This window comes from Giraffa tippelskirchi, chromosome 10 (assembly GCF_054371585.1).
Source record: "Giraffa tippelskirchi isolate mGirTip1 chromosome 10, T2T-mGirTip1v1.2.pri, whole genome shotgun sequence".
In the NCBI taxonomy this organism is placed as follows: domain Eukaryota; kingdom Metazoa; phylum Chordata; class Mammalia; order Artiodactyla; family Giraffidae; genus Giraffa; species Giraffa tippelskirchi.
This window is the reverse complement of record NC_137284.1, coordinates 25,525,094-25,545,471: the sequence shown is the minus strand read 5'-3', so window position 1 is coordinate 25,545,471 and position 20,378 is coordinate 25,525,094. Positions and strand designations below refer to the sequence as shown.

At 36.3% G+C, this 20,378-nt stretch overlaps 1 protein-coding gene across 2 annotated transcripts in view; it reads right to left on the bottom strand.

Annotated features, from left to right (window-relative positions):
- LOC145523454 (uncharacterized) overlaps nucleotides 1-20,378 on the bottom strand; it is a 67,786-nt gene that overhangs the window by 7,755 nt on the left and 39,653 nt on the right. Inside the window, exons 2-3 of one of the 2 annotated variants that reach the window (XR_014066565.1) lie at nucleotides 19,355-19,470; nucleotides 14,927-18,736 (exon numbers count right to left, since the gene is read on the bottom strand). Coding sequence is in view for 1 of the 2 variants with exons in the window: in XM_081533757.1 (XP_081389883.1) it covers nucleotides 19,355-19,470 (116 nt within the window). In the remaining variant the exon portion in view is untranslated. Of the gene's footprint in view, nucleotides 1-14,926; nucleotides 18,737-19,354; nucleotides 19,471-20,378 lie in introns of those variants that run through there. The other variant, XM_081533757.1, reaches the window with a different exon arrangement.

Sequence of the window (20,378 nt, the reverse complement as noted above, 5' to 3'; positions counted from 1 at the left end):
AGTCATCCTAACACTTGAGGAAAGAGGAGTGAGACATTAATATTCTAAAGAGACAAAGTTAGCTTTCTGACTGTGGACTCAAAGCAGAATTTTTACTCACAAATACCCATCTCCCTTCCACTGCCTTCACTTCACCTTGATGAAAGGGCTTGAAATAATTTTACTCTTCACTAAGTCCTAGTTAAAAAGAGAAATTCAGTACTGCATATTTGAAAGTTGCTGAAAGAATACATCTTAAAAGTTCTCACTACAAGAAAAAAAATTGTAACTATGTATGTTGATGGTTGTTAACCAGACTTTTTTTGGTGTTCATTTTGTGGTATGTACAAATATCGAATCATTATGTTGTACAGGGGAAACTAGTAGAATGTTATGTGTCAATTATAACTCAATTTTTAAAAAGAGAGAAATTCAGAAGTGGGGGGTCAGGCAAAATGTTGGTTAGTGCTAGAATCTAAGCCTTGAAATATAGACCTTAAGCTAACTTTCCCAAAATAAATCCCAGAAAATATGAGTTTCACAAGTTGCTCTCCAAATTAAAGGCTCTGTGGTCAAATTCCTTTGGGGATGTTACATTCTCTGCCAGTGTCAACGAGAGGTTACTAGCATTTGGGGCCAAACAATTCTTTGTTGTGTGGTATTGTCCCAAGTATTTCAGGGCATTCAGCATCCACACTATCTGGCCTTCAAGTGCAAGGAGGGTCCACAGCTATCATGATGATCAAAATTTGCCCTAAAACATTTGTAAATGACCCTTGATGGAGGGTACCAAATATCATGGAGAACAAACGTAGTTATCAGCTTATGCAAATTCGCAGAGCACTTTTTTTTTTTTTATATTAAAGATTCTGGGAAGAATTCCTTTTAAAAATATTTTTCATTTAATTCAGCATATCCCAAATAAATAGTTTCCCCTCTTTTCTCCTTTATTCCCCAACCCCACCCTTTGTGTTTTCTTTTTATTTTAAAACACCAAGTGAAATTCCATGAAATACCTCTTGAAAAATACTGCTTTAGCAAGAAGGACCAGGACAGGAATATTAAAATGTGAAAAGATATTAATGATCAGCTAATATCTGTTGTTGTTGTTCAGTCCCTAAGTTGTGTCTGACTCTTTGTGACCCCATGGACTGCAGGCTCCCCTGTCCTTCACTATTTCCCTGAGTTTGCTCAAATTCATGTCCATTGAGTCAGTGATGCTAGATGCTATCTCACTATCTCATCTTCTGCACCACCTTCTCCTTTTACCTTCAACCTTTCCCAGCGTCAGGGTCTTTTCCAATGAGTCGGCTCTTCTCGGGAGGTGGCCAAAGTATTGAAGCTTCATCTTCAGCATCAGTCCTTCCAATGAATATTCAGGATTGATTTCCTTTTGGATTGACCTGTTGGATCTCCCTGCAGTCCAAGAGATTTTCAAGAGTCTTCTCCAGCACCGCAATTCAAAAGCATCAGTTGTTAGGTGCTCAGCTTTCTTCATGGTCCAACTATCATATCCATACATGACTACTGGAAAAACCATAGCTTTGATACTGTCACCATCCACAGTAATTTTGGAGCCCAAGAAAAGAAAATCTGCTTCCACTGTTTCCCACTATTTGCCATGAAGTGATAGGAACAGATGCCATGATCTAAGTTTTTATAACATTGAGTTTTGAGCCAGCTTTTTCACTCTCCTCTTTTATTCTCATCAAGAAGTTATTTAGTTCCTCTTCACTTTCTGCCATGAGAGTGCTATCATCTAATACCTGGCACCCACTATTCACCCCTAAATATGGCCAGTTTGCCACACAGCTTGCGGTATCTTAATTCCCCCACCAGGAATTGAACCCTAGCCACCTCAGTGAAAGCTCCAAGTCCTAACCACTGGACCACCAAGGAGTTCCCTAAAATTTTTGTTTTGAATGTAATTACCATTCATGATCTTTTGAGCCTTTGGGACCTAACTATCTGTTTCTCTGTGAGACCAACTCCCCAGGTATCAGGCTAACTGGCTTTTATTTTATTTGATGCTGATAGTAGCTCATTATGCAATTTGAGCTGTTCAGGTCTCATTCCACTAACATGTCATCACAAAGCTAGAGGGATGGAATATTTGCTGCCAAAAGGAAAACAGATGTGATACAACCTTCCTTGCGTTTGAGTCATAGATAATTCTCATATACCAACTGTGGACCCTTTAACTCACGTATATTTTTAATTAAAAATATTAAACTAGGTAAGCACATGTGCATAGATGTCTAATTTTTTCTGTATTTCTGTATTTCAAACTCTGTATTTCACTGATAGAAGAAACCAGCTCAGAAAGTGGTCAGTGGCAAAGATATGATTTGGAACCTGGAGTCCTCACTCCCAGGCCATAATCTTTATGCTGCTCTATTTTGCTATCTCTTAATAAAATAGCTACTGAGATGGGGGAATAGAAAGTAATTGCAATGGGCAATGAGAGGTGGGTGGAGGAAAGAAACTGAGCTTGAATTGGACGGAAAGTCCTCAGAAAGCCCTTATTTAATTGTTCCAGTACTTATAAGAAGGAAAAAGAGAGAGAAAAAGATAAAATAAAAAGCTAAACCCAGAAGCCAAAAGACATATTTTACGTCAAATATACAGCAAAGTAAACTTAACAACAGCTTTGGTGAACCGTCAGTGCCCAAGGCCACTGTTATCAAAGAGCTGTGAGCCCAGAGAGCAAGTTCAAGTTTCTTGGGGGCACATCATAACAGACCAAATAAAGGTTCAAGTTTCTTGGGGGCATATCATAACAGACCAAATAAAGGTTCAAGTTTCTTGGGGGCATATCATAACAGACCAAATAAAGCTTTGCTTAAAAAAAAAAAAAATCCAAATGCAGTTTAAAAGGAGGTTTAAATTTCCTAAATTCTAGCCTGCTTTCAGCAGGTCTTGATAAGATTATATGGTCTTCTCTTGAAAGACCTCAAATATTCCTTTCATCCCTTTCTTAGTCACACATAGTACATTTTTCTTCTTCTATTTGACTGATTACGTTTTCTGGATACTGCTTGCTCTCGTCTGCAGCTGTGGCAATGGATTCAGAAAAGACACAGTAACTCTAAACTATATTCTTTTGATAGTTTTTCTTCCTTAAGAAGACTCTCTATATGTACTATCCTCATGTTTAAAACACCAAATGATAGGAGCTGTCTCATTATAAGCAATTAAGTCCTGAATTACAGTTTTCTTAGCATAGTTTCCCCATGCATGTTATCTCTTTTTATGTCAAAATAACAAGATACATAGCTTGGAAAGGGTTTGAGGTTTGAGGATGTGAAACAGTCAATGGTAGTTTTTAGTGAAAGTGATTTTTAAATTATGTGTCAAAGCAGAATTCCAAGACTCAAATACCTGGTAGAATTGGAACACAAAGCAATAATGAATGAAACTGGCCAAATATCTAAAAACTAAATGCTTATGCCTGATGATAATAAACAACTGACAATCGGTCAATGTGGAATCCTGGTAACTATGGAAAACTACAGTGAGTACACTTCATCTGGGGGAATATTGACTCACAGCTGGCTGTCTTTCAAGTGAAACTAAATCTAGATTTTAAGTACTGGAAACCATCTCATGAAGACGTTAAGTGGGTGAACATGTCAATGATAATGGACTGAATCTCACTGGTTCTTGGCTTAGACTTAGTTCTAGCTTCATATCTGTCTTCCCTTTCAAACTAGAATCTTCCAGTAGCAGGCACCATTCAGATGCCTTTCCTCTCTCTGGAGTTGGTTTTCAGTGTGCAGGGATCAGAAGTGTTTTAGCTTCTAATTCTAACTGTTAAAAGAGCCAGCAGGGGGAACCCATAGACTGTACGACTTTAAAAACTAAAGGAAGAGATTTTTTAAAATTTATACAATAGAACAACTTTTAAAGCAGTTTTGAGGACCAGCCTCCAGCTCTCTGGCCTCCAGTTTGAGTTTTATCTATATACTAACCCTTGTTTAAATATTGTTATGCAAGTCATCATTTACATAATTGGAAACATTGAAGCAAAATCTTTTCTGGAACTTTGGTCAACACATGAAATGTGGCTTAAATGCTGAAAGTAATAATCATTTCTTCATCTGGACTGATACTGAAGCTCCAATACTTTGGCACCTGATGCAAAAAGCCAACTCACTGGAAAAGACCCTGATGCTGGGAAAGATTGAAAGCAGGAGGAGAAGAGGACAACAGAGGATGAGATGGTTGGATGGCATCACCGACTCAATGGATGTGAGTTTGAGCAAACTCCGGGAGACAGTGAAGGACAGGGAAGCCTGGCATGCTACAGTTCATGGGGTTGCAAAGAGTCCGACACGACTTAGCAACTGAACAACTGCAACAAATCTGAATTTGTCTAAGTGCTTCCTCAGTTGAGAGAGTGGGTGATGTGTCTCTAGTCTTATTCATTTTGACACAAACGGATTGATATCAACCAGCATTTTATTATAAAAAATCTCGCTGTGTATGGAGCATTGTATTCTGTACCATGGTGCTGCAAAATTTTGTACTATTGGTTTGCTGTCCTCAAACAGTGTTAGGGATGTTTAGGCTAGTTCTGAAGGCACGTGCATACACACACACATACACACACACAGAGAAGTGGCTAATTTAGTATAGTCTATCCCATGGAGAAGTCTTATGCAGAATTGTTGCCAGCAAATACTTCTTAAATTTTATCCTGTTATGGCATATGTGAAAAATGATAGTACTTGAAGGCACATTGGGGATACTGAATAGGTCTGGTTGTATAAAAGATAAACAGTTCTGGCTTCCCCAGGCCACACCTGGCCTTGAAGAAGGCTGTGGGGATGGGTATGTGGGCAGACCCTCAGTCCACTGGTGGCATGGCAGAGTGCTATGAAACACTGGCTCAGGATCCTTTGTTATAGGTTTGTAAAGAGAAATGAGATAAAAAGAGCCAACTTCAGGGATGGTTTCTCCTATATATTTTCACTTTTTCCTCACGTTGATTTAGTTATTTCCCATTAGTATTTGTCAACAAATCAAATCTTTTATGATTTTTCTTCACTTAGAAAATATAGGATAAAATGAAAGATTTGGTTTTCCAGAAGTGTTCTCTTCTTTTCCAGAGTTCTAAGGGCAATGTCTCTTATCTTTAGAAAAGATGAACTCCTTTCCCATGTACGCATCCATCCTACTGTATGGGCTGGTTCAGGCTTGCTTGCCTCACTCACTTAAGTGGCATTAGCGATAAAGAAACTGCCTCCCAGTGCTGGAGACGTAGGAGACACAGATTTGATCTCTGGGATGGGAAGACCCCCTGGAGGAGGGTTTGGCAACCCACTGCAGTATTCTTACCTGCAGAATCCCATGGACAGAGGAGCCTGTGGGCTACGGTCCATAGGGTCAAAAAGAGTTGGACATGACTAAAGCAGCTTAGCATGCATGCAAGCATTATTGTGGAGGAAGAGAGATCAAGCAGGAAAAAACAGAATAAGGCCACTGTTAACATGATTATTATTTCTAAATTAAAGCCTAATAAATACCCCCTCTGAGCCATCCACCTCTGTAGTCATTTTTTAATTTTTTTTTTAATGGCTGCTACTACTTTGGAATAGAATAATGTTGAGTTATAATCAACCATATTGAAGCCTAATGATAGAGTTATTAGTGAAGTGAGAAGAGAATGGGAATTTTCATCTTTATGCAGAACAGCACTAAATGATCACATTGTTGAGTAGTAACTGTCCTTTGCTCCTCTCCTTCATAGCTAATCAAGTTAAGATTACACCTATTAAACAAATATACTTCCACACTTTGGCCCTCACCACAACATTGTATAAACAAAATTAGAGGTAGAAAGGTGAGGAATCTCTCTTTCCCTCAATTTGGAAAATGAAAGTGTAGAATTTTGGATTTTTGATGATTAGCACAAGCTGCCAAGAATTCTGGTTATATCCTAGTTTGAATTTAAAAGGGTGAGATAAAGCCTCTTAGGAAAAGGGCAATGTTACCATAATGATTCATAGCTCTGCTTCATCATCCCCTAGCTCTTTCATTCTTCTTCCCAACTATATTTGTTAATATGCTATGGTTTTGAGAAGGGGATTATATTAGCTAGAAGTAACAAAAATTGTTTTGAATTTGAAAAATTTTAAAACCTTTAAGAATGTTTTCAGTCTGAGTTAGACTGGGACCTAGAAGATACTGCTTAAGTGTGGGGAATGCTATAAAACCAATATAATTTTCCTACATTTTCCCAAGCAAATGTGGCTGCCAGTCTTAAGAATTCCCCCAGAAATCTAGAGCTCATAGGTCCCAGGGTGAGAAGTCCTCATTGTTGTAGCCAGGACTCCTGAGCAGTTCTCTGCATTCTGTTCCAAATTTTATTTGAACAAAATCTTTCTCAGTGGCCCGTAAACCACTCTCCCTGTGAGGTCAGGATATTTGCATTCCAGAAGAGAACTCTGCCTCATTTAGTCTCCGTTGAACTATTTATGTCAGCTGTCCTAAAGCTCCTCACTTGAAGAATTATCACTCTTTTCTCTCGGATCATCAATCAGAACAGATTCACAGCAAGATTTTATATGAATCAAAGGAGAAAGTCTTCATAGGACTGATTGAAAAAATAAACATAAAGATCAATTGTAGATAAATCGGAAAGCAGTAACTACAGCCTTTCCTGGGTGAGTTGAAAGTCATTTGAGATATTTAAGTCTGTGGGGAAGAAGGGTGAGAGGTAAATGAACCCCAGCTTAGCCTGTCTACCAATCCATGTAATAATTCCCAACTTGAGATCCACAAGGCAACTATGTAGGTGCTATCTACATTCCTCCAAATATATATATTTTTAAATCTAGTTAAAATTGCACATGTTTTGCCATAATGATACCCCATAGGTTAAAGATAGAAACCATAAGCTTAGGTCTGGGAGTCTATTTGCTGAATTATTTAGTAATTTATTAAACCTATTATCTGTGGCAGGTTAAAAGTCCCAACTGACTGTTTTGGCCTTGATTACAATGGTGCAGGAAGAAAGAAATAAAAAAAAAAATTCAAGAATTTATTAGTGATAGAGTGAGAAGTCCTTCACAGTATAATAGAGTTAATAAAACTAGTTCTGAATAACTAGTTTTTAAATAGTTATTTAATATAATAAATAGCAGTCAAAGTTTTATGAATTCTCATTTGTGTATTCCAAAGCTCCAGTTAAGTAGATACAATAGAATGAACCCTTAACACTAGAGAACAGAAATCATTCTCCAAAGGTGAAACAGAAACTGCTGCTCTGACCGTTATTGCTACAACTTGGTACCAACCCTCTCTGGAAGGTATTGTATTATTCTCATGGCAATGTGGTTACAATTGTAGTCTTCACACAAAGATTGCTGGATTTCAAATACTGACTCTAACCTGTATTAGCTGTGATTCTGGAAAAGTTATTTAATCTTATTCTCTGCACCTGAGTTTTCTCAGTTTTTTTTTTTTTAATGTGAATAAGAAAATGGAAATAAGAAAATTATCTTAGATGGGAATAAGAAACTTATTTAGTTTGGGTGTTATTGTGATGATTACTGAGTTAATAGATATAGGTAGTTATAAGAGAGTCTGGAATAATGAATATTCAATAAATGTTATCTATTATTACTATTTCAAATAAGATTGATTCACAAATCCCCAAATCCATAACTCTTATATGGTAGATTCTGGACTTGGATCCAGGTCTGTGTGACAATAAAGCTCTAAACCAAAGTCAAGTTTTCCTATTCACGCATCTATGTTCTAACATATAATGCAATTAGAGAATAATTGGAGGCTGTTAAGCTGTGAATATTTATTTCCGAAGGTATGTGACATAGAAATTCAGAGAAAGTCGTGTATTTTTGGCATGTTTAATATGGGTGAAGATGTCAAGGAGGTCTTTGAAACCATTAGGTAGCATTTCCAGGACTCTGAAGAGCTCAGGGACCACAGTCCTTTATGTCTCAATGCAGAAATGGACTCTGAGGGAGAAGGTGAGGGTGGGACGTTCTGGGAGAATAGCATTGAAACATGTATATTATCATATGTGAAACAGAACACCATTCCATGTTCGATGCATGTGACAAGGGCTCAGGGCCGGGGCAATGGGATGACCCAGAGGGATGGGATGGGGAGGGAGGTGGGTGGGGGGTCCAGGAAGGGGAACACATGTAAACCCATGGCTGATTCATGTCAATGTATGGCAAAAACTATTACAATATTGTAAAGTAATTAGCCCCCAACTAAAATAAATAAATTTATTAAAAAAAAAAAAAGAAATGAATTCAGCAAGAGGCAAAGTGATAGATAAGTAATTTGTTAGAATAGGATGCTTTTAAGGTTCACAATCGGGCAGGCAAGTGTTGCACTGCCCTGAGTACTCAGTGGGTTACATTTTTATAATCAGAGGGAGAGAGGGGAAGGGGAGAAGACCTTCTTTGTCTTTCTTGAGTAGACATCACGTTCCCACCATCAGTTCCTCCCCCAGGTAGGGCAGGGAACTTTACTTTCCCTCCATATATGGTTGGGCCAGGACTATCATAGTACTTTGGACAGTCTTTTCAGGTCTCAGTACAATGAGAGTCTTTCATTTTGAAAAGTCACCTTCCCATAAATGATTTTTTTGTGTGTGCACAGAGCCTGTTTTTAGGATCATTAGTAAACTCCAGGGATTGGTGATGGACAGGGAGGCCTTGTGTGCTGCAGTCAATGGGGTCGCAAACAGTCGGACATGACTGAGCGACTGAACTGAACTGAACTTGACGACACCACTGGGAAGGTTGTAGGCCTTATTATCTACTATTGTTTTATTGTTTGGAGAGCATTGTGCAAAAAGTATGTCTTATGGGTCAAAGAACATGTTTTGAGGGTTACTAACTCATTGAGTTGACTGGGCAGGATGTAGGTCTCTTGCCACCATTATTTGTTTGTTTGGGGGCATGTCTTTTGCTTCTGTTGCATGGTTTTGTTGCCAAGCAAGTTAGCTTGGTTTTATCATTAAGCAAGCAGTCTGACTTTGATGCTAAGCAACTTGCTTTACTTTGTGAGTCAAGCAAGCCCACGTTGTTTCAGAATTTTCCCATTACTTTCTTGAGTGATCATGAGTCTTGCTGTGGTCTCCCAAAGCCCCCTAAATTTCCCTCTCTATCTACAGTTCCCTAATGGGATTTCTAAGCTAACTATTTGATCATCCTATAATGTCCCTAGCACCTTCATGAAAAGAACGGATGTTTGATAGGCACGGAGAGGTCAGGTCAGGACTTACTCCAGGTTGAAGGACTAGCAGAGCAAAGGCACAGGGAAAACAGACTTGGCAGTTACAAGGACAGAAGGAGACTAGCCTCCTGAAAATCTATTTTTGTCTTTATAGACAATAAGAAGATGATCAGATAAATAAAATGAGATCTAACTAGAGAGAATCTTCAATATCAGGTAGAAGAATGTGGAATTAATGTGATAGATACTATGGAGTCATTCTAAATGATTCAATGTGGGATTAAATTGATTAAAATCGTGTTTCAGAAAGATTAACCTGGCAAAAAAGGAATGAAACCATTAAGAAGATTGCTGCAATGATGTAGGCATGAGATGACAAGGGCTTAGTCTTCAGTGAAAGTGAGGATATGGAGAGAAAAGGATAAACTTAAAATTATAAGACATGATTACCTATAAAATGTCAGAGTGACTTGAGGCCTACTGTCAGAAAATGAATGTAAGGGCAGATATGATTTGCAGTCTTTTGTGTTTGGTTTACATGGCATCTTAAAAAATAGGTAATTTTGAACAGACAATAAATTTCTAGCTACTTTGCAAGATTTGGAAGGTCTGGTAGTACATTAGAGTGGAGTAATGGTAGCCCAGTTAAAATGAATTATGTTCTCTGAATTTTATCGTATCCTCCATCTGCCACACTTCTAAAACTTGTTTAGACCATGTGAGCATTCAATTTTGTGACCCCTGCTTTAGACTTTTGGTTTCGATGTTTGGAATGATGATGTTGGTGATGATAAGATGTGAATGGTTGGCAAGAGGAGCTCACCTTTCTCAGCCTCCCTCTTTACATTCTTCTTTCTCTCCTGCTACCATGTCTGGGATTTATAATGCTGACCTACCTTTTCAGACATCTCAAGTATGAGAATAGGCAATAGCTATTAAACCTATACTAGTTTTATATGTATTTATCAAAACAAACTTTGTTTTAATCTCACTTGATCCTAACATACACTTCATGAACTACTTCTCCCTTTTCTAGACAAGGAAATGAGAGAGATTAAAAAGTAGACTGGTTCAAGGCAAAAAAATTAGCAGATGACAAAGACAATAGGTCATAGATTTGTCATAGGATATAGTAATTATTGAGAAATCATTTTAAATTTACTTATGAATTTGCTTGATACTGAATATTTAAAAGATTGCCAAGCACTGTGCCTAGTGCCTATAAAACGCTTAGAATGTTTCCTGGCACATAGTAAGACGTCAGCTACTATTTGGTTACACAGCAATTAAAACAACACATTGATAATGGTGTGGGAAAGATGAGACAAAGGAATACAAAACAAGTGATTACAAGATAGAATGGGAAAATGTTTATCAGGAATCTAGCATGTCATTTTGTATTTTCGAAGACAATTATTTTCAGTTCTGGCTGAGCCACCCTTGTCCTATGGCATACTCAGTTAAAATATGTGGGGAAAATGTAGAATTCCTTAAATTTACTGAGTGAGGGCCAGTCGGGGAAGGGTAGGAAAGAGTTATAGACACATTTTTTATATGATTCTCTGACTTAACTATTTATTTAATAAAGTTCTTTCAAAATTATAGGATGTGATGTTAGGGGATCGTTGGTTCATATCATCATTAATCAGTTGATGGTATCAGACTTGGAATAATTAAGAGACTTTCTCAAGGTCACAAATCTAGTTAGTGCATAACTGGAAATAGAATCCAGGGCTCCTGAGTCATAAGCCATGGCTTATTCAGTTAATTCACATTTCTTAACAATGTATATACCAAATCCTAAACTCCCTGTCATGCTTTTACAAATGTTTACCAAAGTAAAGGAAATGAAGGAAAGCTAGTCTCTATTTTATGTCATCCAGAAAATTCAACTTTGATAACCTTAGACCCCTAAGAACTTGGCATCTTTTACCATCTGAAATGCAAGTGGAGCAAGTGATCTCAAATGCTAATCTGAGCACTGACTTCTGTGTTGATGATGAGCATGACTTGTTAATACCACTGTTCACGGGACATATTCTGGGAAAGTGAAATTGTAAAGGACCACAATCTTCAGTGCTTTGTTTTCAAAGCTGAAATAAAGATGGAAAATTCCAAACAAACTTTCCTCCTCTTCCCATCATCAGAAAATTTTAAATTAATATTAGGGGATAATCATACACAGTTTGCTGTTGAATGCCTGCCAAGGAGAGAGGAGATAAAACATTCTTTGACAAGACTGTTGAACATGCCAAAAGGATGAGAATTTTTCTGCGTGTTTTTAGAGAGCAGTGAATTAAAGTTACTTATCTTACTATAAGAATTGTCCTATGAGCTCCCTAGCTCTAACTACAGTGCTTAGGCAACAATAGATATCCAGTAATATTTGCTGAGTTTTACTTCCAATATGCCTGAGAGTATTGTCTCTGTCTTGGTACTTTTCGTCCTATATTGCCTTTTAATATTACTTTGCCTCAGTGTATGCTGTAAGCTACTTGAAGTTAGGGACTTTATCTTGTTCCTTTTTATATTCATAGACCTAACAGAACTTGTCACATATTTTCATTTAGTAAGTATTATGGGAAGAAGGAAGGAAAGGAAAAGAGAGGAAGAAAGCAATTATATCATAGGTATCCAAAAATTGAATGCAATACTTTACAATAGAGTTTTGCAATCCTGGTTCAATGACCATTTACTGGAGCTGTTGTATAGATGAACAGAAATTTCTTCAGGTGATAAAATCTGCCAGGTATTATAATCATAGAGTGTTTGAAAAGCTATATATGTCTTTTAAGATTTCAGTTATTTAGAAATTCCATTCAAAATATGGTATTTACTTGCCTCCTAGATTGTAAAGCTGTTATTTAATTGTCATAACATAGCTAATGAAAGCCTTGGCATTGGATTTAGATGCATCCTTGACAAACATGACACTTTAATTCTGAAACAGAAATGCTCCATTAGGCTTATAGTTTTGTAACTACAGGAAGAAGACATTAAGTTATCCTTACTACAAAAAAAGGAACACTGAATTTGCTAGAACTACTTTTAATTATGTTAAATTGAAGCAAAATTTGTTACTGACAATCTGTAATTATATCTACATTATATCTGTCACAGAAGACTTCTAGGGAAAGAATATTCTCTGATTTGTAACACAGCCACTTAGTACAATATATATATGTCTTAAACTCATTTCAAGCTCATTTCAAAGTAATGCTAAATTTCATCGTAGTTTCATGTAAGAACTGTTTCAGAAACATATAGAAAAGTAAAGACAATAGTTATTATTATGAAAGGATTATGACATTGTGAGGTCAGTGGAAGTAGAGAAGAGTAAGAGTCTTTCACAAATGACCCCTGAACAATGTCATTGTGTGTAGTTTCTTCCTCTGATATGCTAAGTCTACTCTGGCCTTGCCTGGAGTGACTCAAGCCAGTTTGTGAGCAGAATATTTTGTTACACTTCGTAGGAGATTCCAAATCAGCATATATGATTCATGTTTGACATTACCTCTGAGAAAGATGAGGAGACGCAGTAATTCATTTGTTGCCATTCTGTTCAACAATCAGTTGATAAACGACCTTGTCACTCCAACTTCTTTGATTTAATACATGCCTCATAATGGGGTCAATTTTACCAAAGCTAACTCTTACAGTTGTTTATTCAGGCTTATGTGTGTTTTTTTTTTTTTCTGACAAGAAAGAAAGTGGGAAGGAGAGAGAGAGACAGGAGGAAGCAAATGAAGAGACAAATGAGGAGGAGAAAAGGAAAAGGTGAAGAGGACAGTCTAAAGCAAGAAAAGAAAAAAAAAAAGAGGAATGATGAGATTTTTTTTTTTTTTTAAAGATTTTGCAAATACCAGAACACAAATAGAGAAGTTTAAAATAGATTAAAGTAATGACTGATGACACAAGGTTTTAGATTAGAATACTTCTGGCTGCATATCCAGTTAAAATGCCTAAAACAATAGAGAAAATATGTTGTCTCCTAGAACAATAAACCTAGAGCAGTGGTTCACAACTACGGGCAGTATTGGGAACAGTTTTGACACCAGGGAACATTTAGCAATGCATGGAGACGTTTTTGCTTGTTACTATTGGCAGAGTGTGCTAATAGCATCTTGTGAGTGGAGACCAGATATGTTGCTAACCATCCTATTAACCCTACAATGCACAGACAGCCCCCCAGAACAACAACAGAAAACTATAGAGCTGAAAGTGTCCATAGTGATGAGATTGGTAATCCTGGTCTAAAATAAAGGTAGGAAGGTTCTAGCGTTGTTGAATTCAGTGCCTGTATGATACCATCAGAGATATGATTTCATCAGTTTGTCTTCCTGGCTTGTCCTCTCAAGTTGATCAACCTCATGGTGTCAAGATAGCTGCCACAGTTTCAGGTGTCACTTCCAGAGGACAGTATCTCTAGGGATAACAAGGGAGTGCTTTGCTTCGCTTGTACTTTCCAAACCTCCCTTATTGATATTAAAGCCCATCATTATTTACTCCTTGAGCTTGGAACAGGTTTACATTTCTCTGAAACATATGGCTGCCTGATAATGGAATAAAATCAGTATATTTTAACAAGGAAGAAAGAGAACAGTGGTTGTTGGATAGAACAGCTTTGTTTTCCTTGAGTTCTGAAACCCTGATGCTTTAATATGCGCCAGGAATAGGTAAGTTTGAAGGCAAAAAGATACTCAGTTTTCTTGACAGGGCACTCTTTCTCTGGCTAGTGGTGGAAGGACTTGGGAAAATAATATATTCCTGGCCTTTATTTTTCTGTGTTTTCATCACTGCTTGATGCTTTTATACTTGACATTATTTCTTTAGTTATGCTAATACCCTAAATTGAATTACACTCTCATCTTGCTGCCATGGAAGCTATATTTTTTTCTCTGTATATTGACATTATATACTGCTCTTAACCATGTGGTTATTTTATAGTTTTAACTCTCAGAAAGTAATATTTGATTTGCTTAAATAAGACCTTTACTATTGCCTTCCCTTACCCGTGTATTACCTATAGCATTAACACTTCATTTCTTATGAATCCTGAAAAGCAAGATAGAGCTTTTGCAAGGTAAACTTGTTTCAGTGTTTCCCAGTCTTATAGCCATGACATTCTTCTTTTCTTTCCTTCCAGGATTATTATATGTTTTAGAGGATAAGAATGAAAACCAAAACTACACAAAAAAACTTTATGTTTCACTAGCCTATTTCTAGGTAGATAGGATTATTTCTTTAAAACTTGTAGCACATTTAAATTAATTAAGCACCAATCATGTTTCTATAAAATTATGACAATGGTAAGGATTTATTGCAAAATGATGATATTCAAAATACCAAGAAAGGTGTTAAAGTTGATTAGCAGTATTGTTTCATTATCAACCTCTCCAGACTTCCCTTTTTACACTGGCAAAGGACTTATCGTATCCTTTTGAATGGCCTGAAAATTCTACTACATTTTGCCATGACTGGATCAGAATACAGAATTCCAATACCAGGTAATTGGAATCCTGGAAGAAGTCACATAATGATGTGTACTGACAAGCATAACCAAGTACTTCCTTTTCCTCTCTCATATCCAGAGCAGATATCATATTTGATTGTGACACTTGACTTCATTAACTTTGTAAATAACTCCGAATGCTTTGATAGTCTACATCTGCACTATCTAATGCTGTACCCACTTGACAAGTGATTATTTAAACAAAATACGAACAACTTTTTGAGGTTTTTTGACATACAATAAATTGCATAATTTAAAGTTTACAATTTGAGTTTTGAGATGTATGTACACCTGTGAAAAATAGCACAATCAGGAACATGTCTATCATTTTCCAAAGTTTTTTGTGCCTACCATACTCTTGAATTCAAAATAAGTTATAAAGCTATAGTAATCAAAACAGTATGGAATTGGCATAAAAACAAATATATAGATCAATGGAACAGAATGAAACAGAATAAAGAGCCCACATATATATGGTCAATTAATTTACAAGAAAGAAGCCAAAAATATACTTGGGAAAAGCATAGTTTCTTCAATAAATGGCTCTGGGAAAACTGGACAGCCACGTGCAAAAGAATGAAACTGAACCCATTTACTACACTATACACAAAAACAAAATCAAAATGGATTAAAGATTTGAGCCTAAGACTTGAAAGCATAAAACTCCTAGAATGAAATGTAGGAGATAAGCTCCTTGACATGTCTTGGCCATGATTTTTTTGACACCAAAACAAAGGCAACAGAAACAAAAATAAACAAGTGGGACTACATCAAACTAAAAAGCTGCACAGCAAAGGAAACTATCAAAAAGTGAATAGGCAACCTAGAGAATGGAAGAAAATATTTAAAAGTTATTTAGCTGATAAGGAGCTAATATCCAAAATTACAAAGAATTCATACAACTCAACAGCAAGAAAAAAAAAAAAATCCCAAAACAAATCAAATCCCTTCCCCCAAACACATCCTCCCAATTATCCCATTAGAAATTGAACAGAGAAACTGAGTAAACCTTTTCCCGAAATAGACATGCAGATGGCCAACAGATACAGGAAAATGTGTTCAACATCACTAATTATCAGACAAATCAAAACCATGATGAGATACATCTCATACCTGTGAGATGGCTACCATCAAAATGACAAGAAATTACAAGTATTAACAAGAATGTGAAGAAATGGGAACCCTGTGCATTGTTGGTGGAGATGTAAATTGGTGCAGCAACTACAAAAAGCAATAAAGTTTCTTTAAAAAATTAAAAATAGAACTGCCATATAATCCAGAAATTCCACTTCTGGGTGTATATCTGAAGGAAGCCAGATCACTTGGTTGAAGTGATATCTGCATGCCCGTGTTTATTACAGTGTTATTTGCAATAGCTCAGTAGCCAATATATGGAAACAATTTAAGCGCCTATCAATTTCATAGATGTGCTTTGTCAGGTTGAGGAAGATTCTTTCCATTCTTATTTTGCTGAGAATTTACCCAGAGTGAATTCTGAAAAATTTGTTTCTGCATCTGTTGATGTAATTGTACCCATTTGGGTGGACTTGTTTGCTCATATAATGAATTACATTGACTTATTAAATATTAAGTCAAATTTACATTCTTGGCATATATCCCACTTGGATTATGATCTATTGTCCATTCTATACATTGTTGGATTAAATTTGCTGAAAATGTGCTAAGAATTTTTGTATCTGTATTCGTGAGGGATATTGTCTGTGATTTTGTTTTCCTCTAATATTTTTGTCTGGTTTTGGTATCAGGGTAATTATGGTCTCACAAAATGAGGTATAAATGTTTCCTCCTTGTAAATTTTTCTTGAAAAATTTGTATGCAACTAACAATTATTTTATTTTTAAAAGTTTAGTAGATGAGTGAAGTCGCCTGAGCTTAGTTTTCTTTGAGAGAAGTATTTTAATTATAAATTAAATTTGTTTAGTAGATATAGGGATATTCTGCTTTGCTATTTCTTCCCGGGTGAACTTTGGGTCTTTCAAGGAATTTGTCCACTTTATTCAAGTTGTCAAATTTACTGGTGTGAAATTTTTTATTAAATTTAGTGCAAAGAAAGTAAAGTTCAATACAATTTGAAATTTAATTTCTCAACCACACTAATAAACATTGAGGACCAATCCTCATTAAGTATACATGGCTAGTTGCTACTGTGTCAGTCAGTACAGATATGAGATGTTTCTATCACTGCAGAAAGTTATATTGGAAACACTAGAGATAGCTATTATCAATTAATGTGTTTCAGTTTTGATGAAAGTTTTCTATATTTTACTTATCAATTAGGACTCAAGATTGGGAATAGATCCGCTCAAACGGGAAGTGAAATATACATTACCCAAAACCAATTCAGTTCTCAGAATGTTTTTATTTTTAATTATATTTTAAATCTGGAGGATAGATATTAAATCCATATATTCCTTGGCTTAGATTTTATTCACTTTTAAGATGTTGTGCTGTGCTGAGTCACTTCAGTCATATCTGACTCTTTGTGACCCCATGTACTGTAGCCCACAATCTCCTCTGTCCATGGGATTCTCCAGGCAAGAATACTGGACTGGGTTGCCATTTCCTATGAGTATATTAAATAGTATAGTCTTGGGACTTCCCTGGTGATCCAGTGGTTAGTAATCTGCTTGCCAATACAGAGGATATGGGTTCCATCCCTGGTCCAGGAGACTTCCACGTGGCACAGAGCAAATGAACTGTGCCCTAGAGTCGACGTGCCACAACTACTGAAGCCCGGACAACAAGAGCCCACGGTCCTCAGCAAGAGAAGCCACTATGATGAGAAGCCCGCATGCTGCGACTATAGAGAAAGCCTGCGTGCAGCAATGAATATCCAGTGCAGCCAAAAGTGAAAAAACAATTTTTTTTTTTTAAAGAATACAATCTTTTCAGCATTCAGTTCAGCAGTAAAACTGGCCTAGCCTAATTGACTTGATAAAGCCTACGAGAGAGGAAAATAAATTAAAAATAAAGAAACAAAAGAAAAAAAAAAGCCCATGAAATTTCTAACCTCTAATTTCTATACTTTGACAAAAACCTCTGACTCTGTACGTTAGATCTCAGTACAGTTCTTTTCACAGAGAATTTTTCTGACTCATTATTGAAAGAGATATTTGGCATGTATTTACACTTAAATGCATGCTGGATATCCTAAAATCTGTAGATCAGAATTTATATAGTGGAACCATCAGTTGTTATAGGGACTGATATTTCAGGCAATTGCTCGGAGCAGAATTTCTCATTATTTCATTGGCATTTCTAAGGGATTTGTTTCAAGTGGCTTGCCCTGTTGATGATTGCATGTTCTAATTACTCCCAGTGAAACAGAAATAATCAATTATATTTAACATCCTGACCTAAAGAGTGGGTGTTTTTTCAGGACTGGTTATTTTGGAATGGAAGAAATGGTCTTTATAATTTGGAATAGGTGAGGACCTTTGCTTTTCTTACCTAGAAGAATAATCAGAGGCTTCTTTTCTATTCATTTAATTAGCATTTTTTGATAGATTTTTAAAAAATTCGTGTTTTCAGACCCAAGACATGTGTTTTTTAACAATGAGATATTTGTTTATTTAGTTCCTTGAGGTTGGCTAAATTAGAACTTTGGTGCAAAGCAGATCTGGAATTGAATATCCTTGGCTGTGTGTCATGATGGATCTGACCCTCAATTTCTGAGCTCTAAAATTAGTGATTAAACATAGCTCACAAGGAGATAGTAAAGCATAATAACTAAGTGTTATCTTAGACAGATGTGTGTATATAATCTTAGATCTACTTAGCGATCTGATCTTGAAAACTTTTAAATCTAAGTTTACTCATTTGCAAATGGACATCCTAACATATTATGTGCCCAGTCGCTCAGTCGTGTTTGACTCTTTGCAACGCTATGGACTGTAGCCTGCCAGGTTCCTCTGTCCATGGGATTTTTCAGGCAAGAATACTGCAGTGGGTTGCCATTTCCTCCTTCAGGTGATCTTCTCCACCCAGGAACTGAACGAGCATCTCCTGCATTGACAGGCAGATTCTTTACTATTAAGCCACCTGGGAAGCCTAATGTTATATGGATTAAATGTATTCAATAATAGCACTCGTAAAGTACTTAGCACACTGCCTGACTTAAAATATTGAAGTTATCCTCCTTTTCCTCACTAGCTTATAATAGTAAAGTAGATAGTGCCTATTACTTAATAGATGTTTTAAAATTTTTACTTCCATCCTACTTTTAATTCAGATTTTACTTTGTGAAAGACTAAGTAGATTCAGCTCTTCATATATTTTTCTTAATTTCAAAAATCTTTTGCTTTCTCTCTTTTCTTAGTCTTATTTGAATAATCAGTTCTGGAAATATCTACAAATACTATCTTAGTGGTATCCAGATTTTCAACTTTTGGCTTTGTCTATATATAAAATATTACATATTGTACATACATGCCTAAATAATAAGAGTTTTCATGGGTTAGAAGTATTATGGGAAACCTGTTTTTTCTTTAAAAATGCTAAGGTTTTCTACAATAAAAATGTGTGAATTGAAAATACAAAGAAACAAATATTCTTTACGAGAGAGGGAGGGAAAGCAAAAACAATTCTAGTGGTCCAAATGGGCATAACAAGTATTCAGTGTACCTTTTGCAATGCAATTTTATCAAGGTTGATATCTTGTCTGAGTCTTCTACATCTTGCACACTGAGGATGAGCAGAAAATTTTGAGTCTCCTTGATGGAATGGCTTTGTCTCATCTTCTATAATGAGAAAGCAAAGAGAGATGAAACTAAACATCTAAGTCCTAGCTAGGTCCCAGGAACTTTGGCTGGTTAAACAGCCTGACAATCTTCTGGGAAAGTGCATCATTTCTGCTGCTCTCAATCTGTTTTTGAGCTCAAAGTCTTATGGTAGAAGACCTGATATTTGAGGCTTTTATCATTACAGGTCATCTTTACAAATTTCCTGATATGGGGTGGAAAATTCTAATTTGAGCTACCATCCATTACTATACTAGACATATTGTGGTTGTTGCCTGTAATGATCCCTGAACTGTGCTATTAAAGGTAAGGTATTACTCTACAAAGTTTAGGATAGTAGTCTTGCTGAAACAAGCAAATACCTTCTATTATATTAATGTTCTATTTAAATAACAAATAGCTGGCCTGTGACTCTGCATCATCCTCTTATGTATGTCTAGGGAGGAGGGCTTGCATGCTGGTGAATATTTTTAGGCTCCTTCAAGCAGCCAGAACACTAGTTATTGCAAGATCATTTTGACAGCTCTTTTTATATCTCAACACTTGATGCTTTTTGTGAGTGCTTTGTAATGGCAAGGATTATAATTTCCACCTCTAATACAGTTATAAAAGCCTGATGCATCTTTTCAGAAGAGAACTCGACAATAAAAAGGGAAAATTGAAGTAAATTAAGTCAGGGAGTTTTCGAGCCATCAAAGAAAATATTGTATACCATCATGACATTTCAACCCCAAAGTTGGTACTGAAGCTTATCAGTGGAGCTGATGAGCTGTGGCTGAAAAATAAGTAAGGGTTTGAGCCACTCAAATATCTTCCTAAGTGGCTTGCCTTATCACAGTCTATCCAAGCACCTAATCAAGGGCATTTATTCCTGTGGTTGCAGTAAAAATGGAAATATCAGTGGAGAG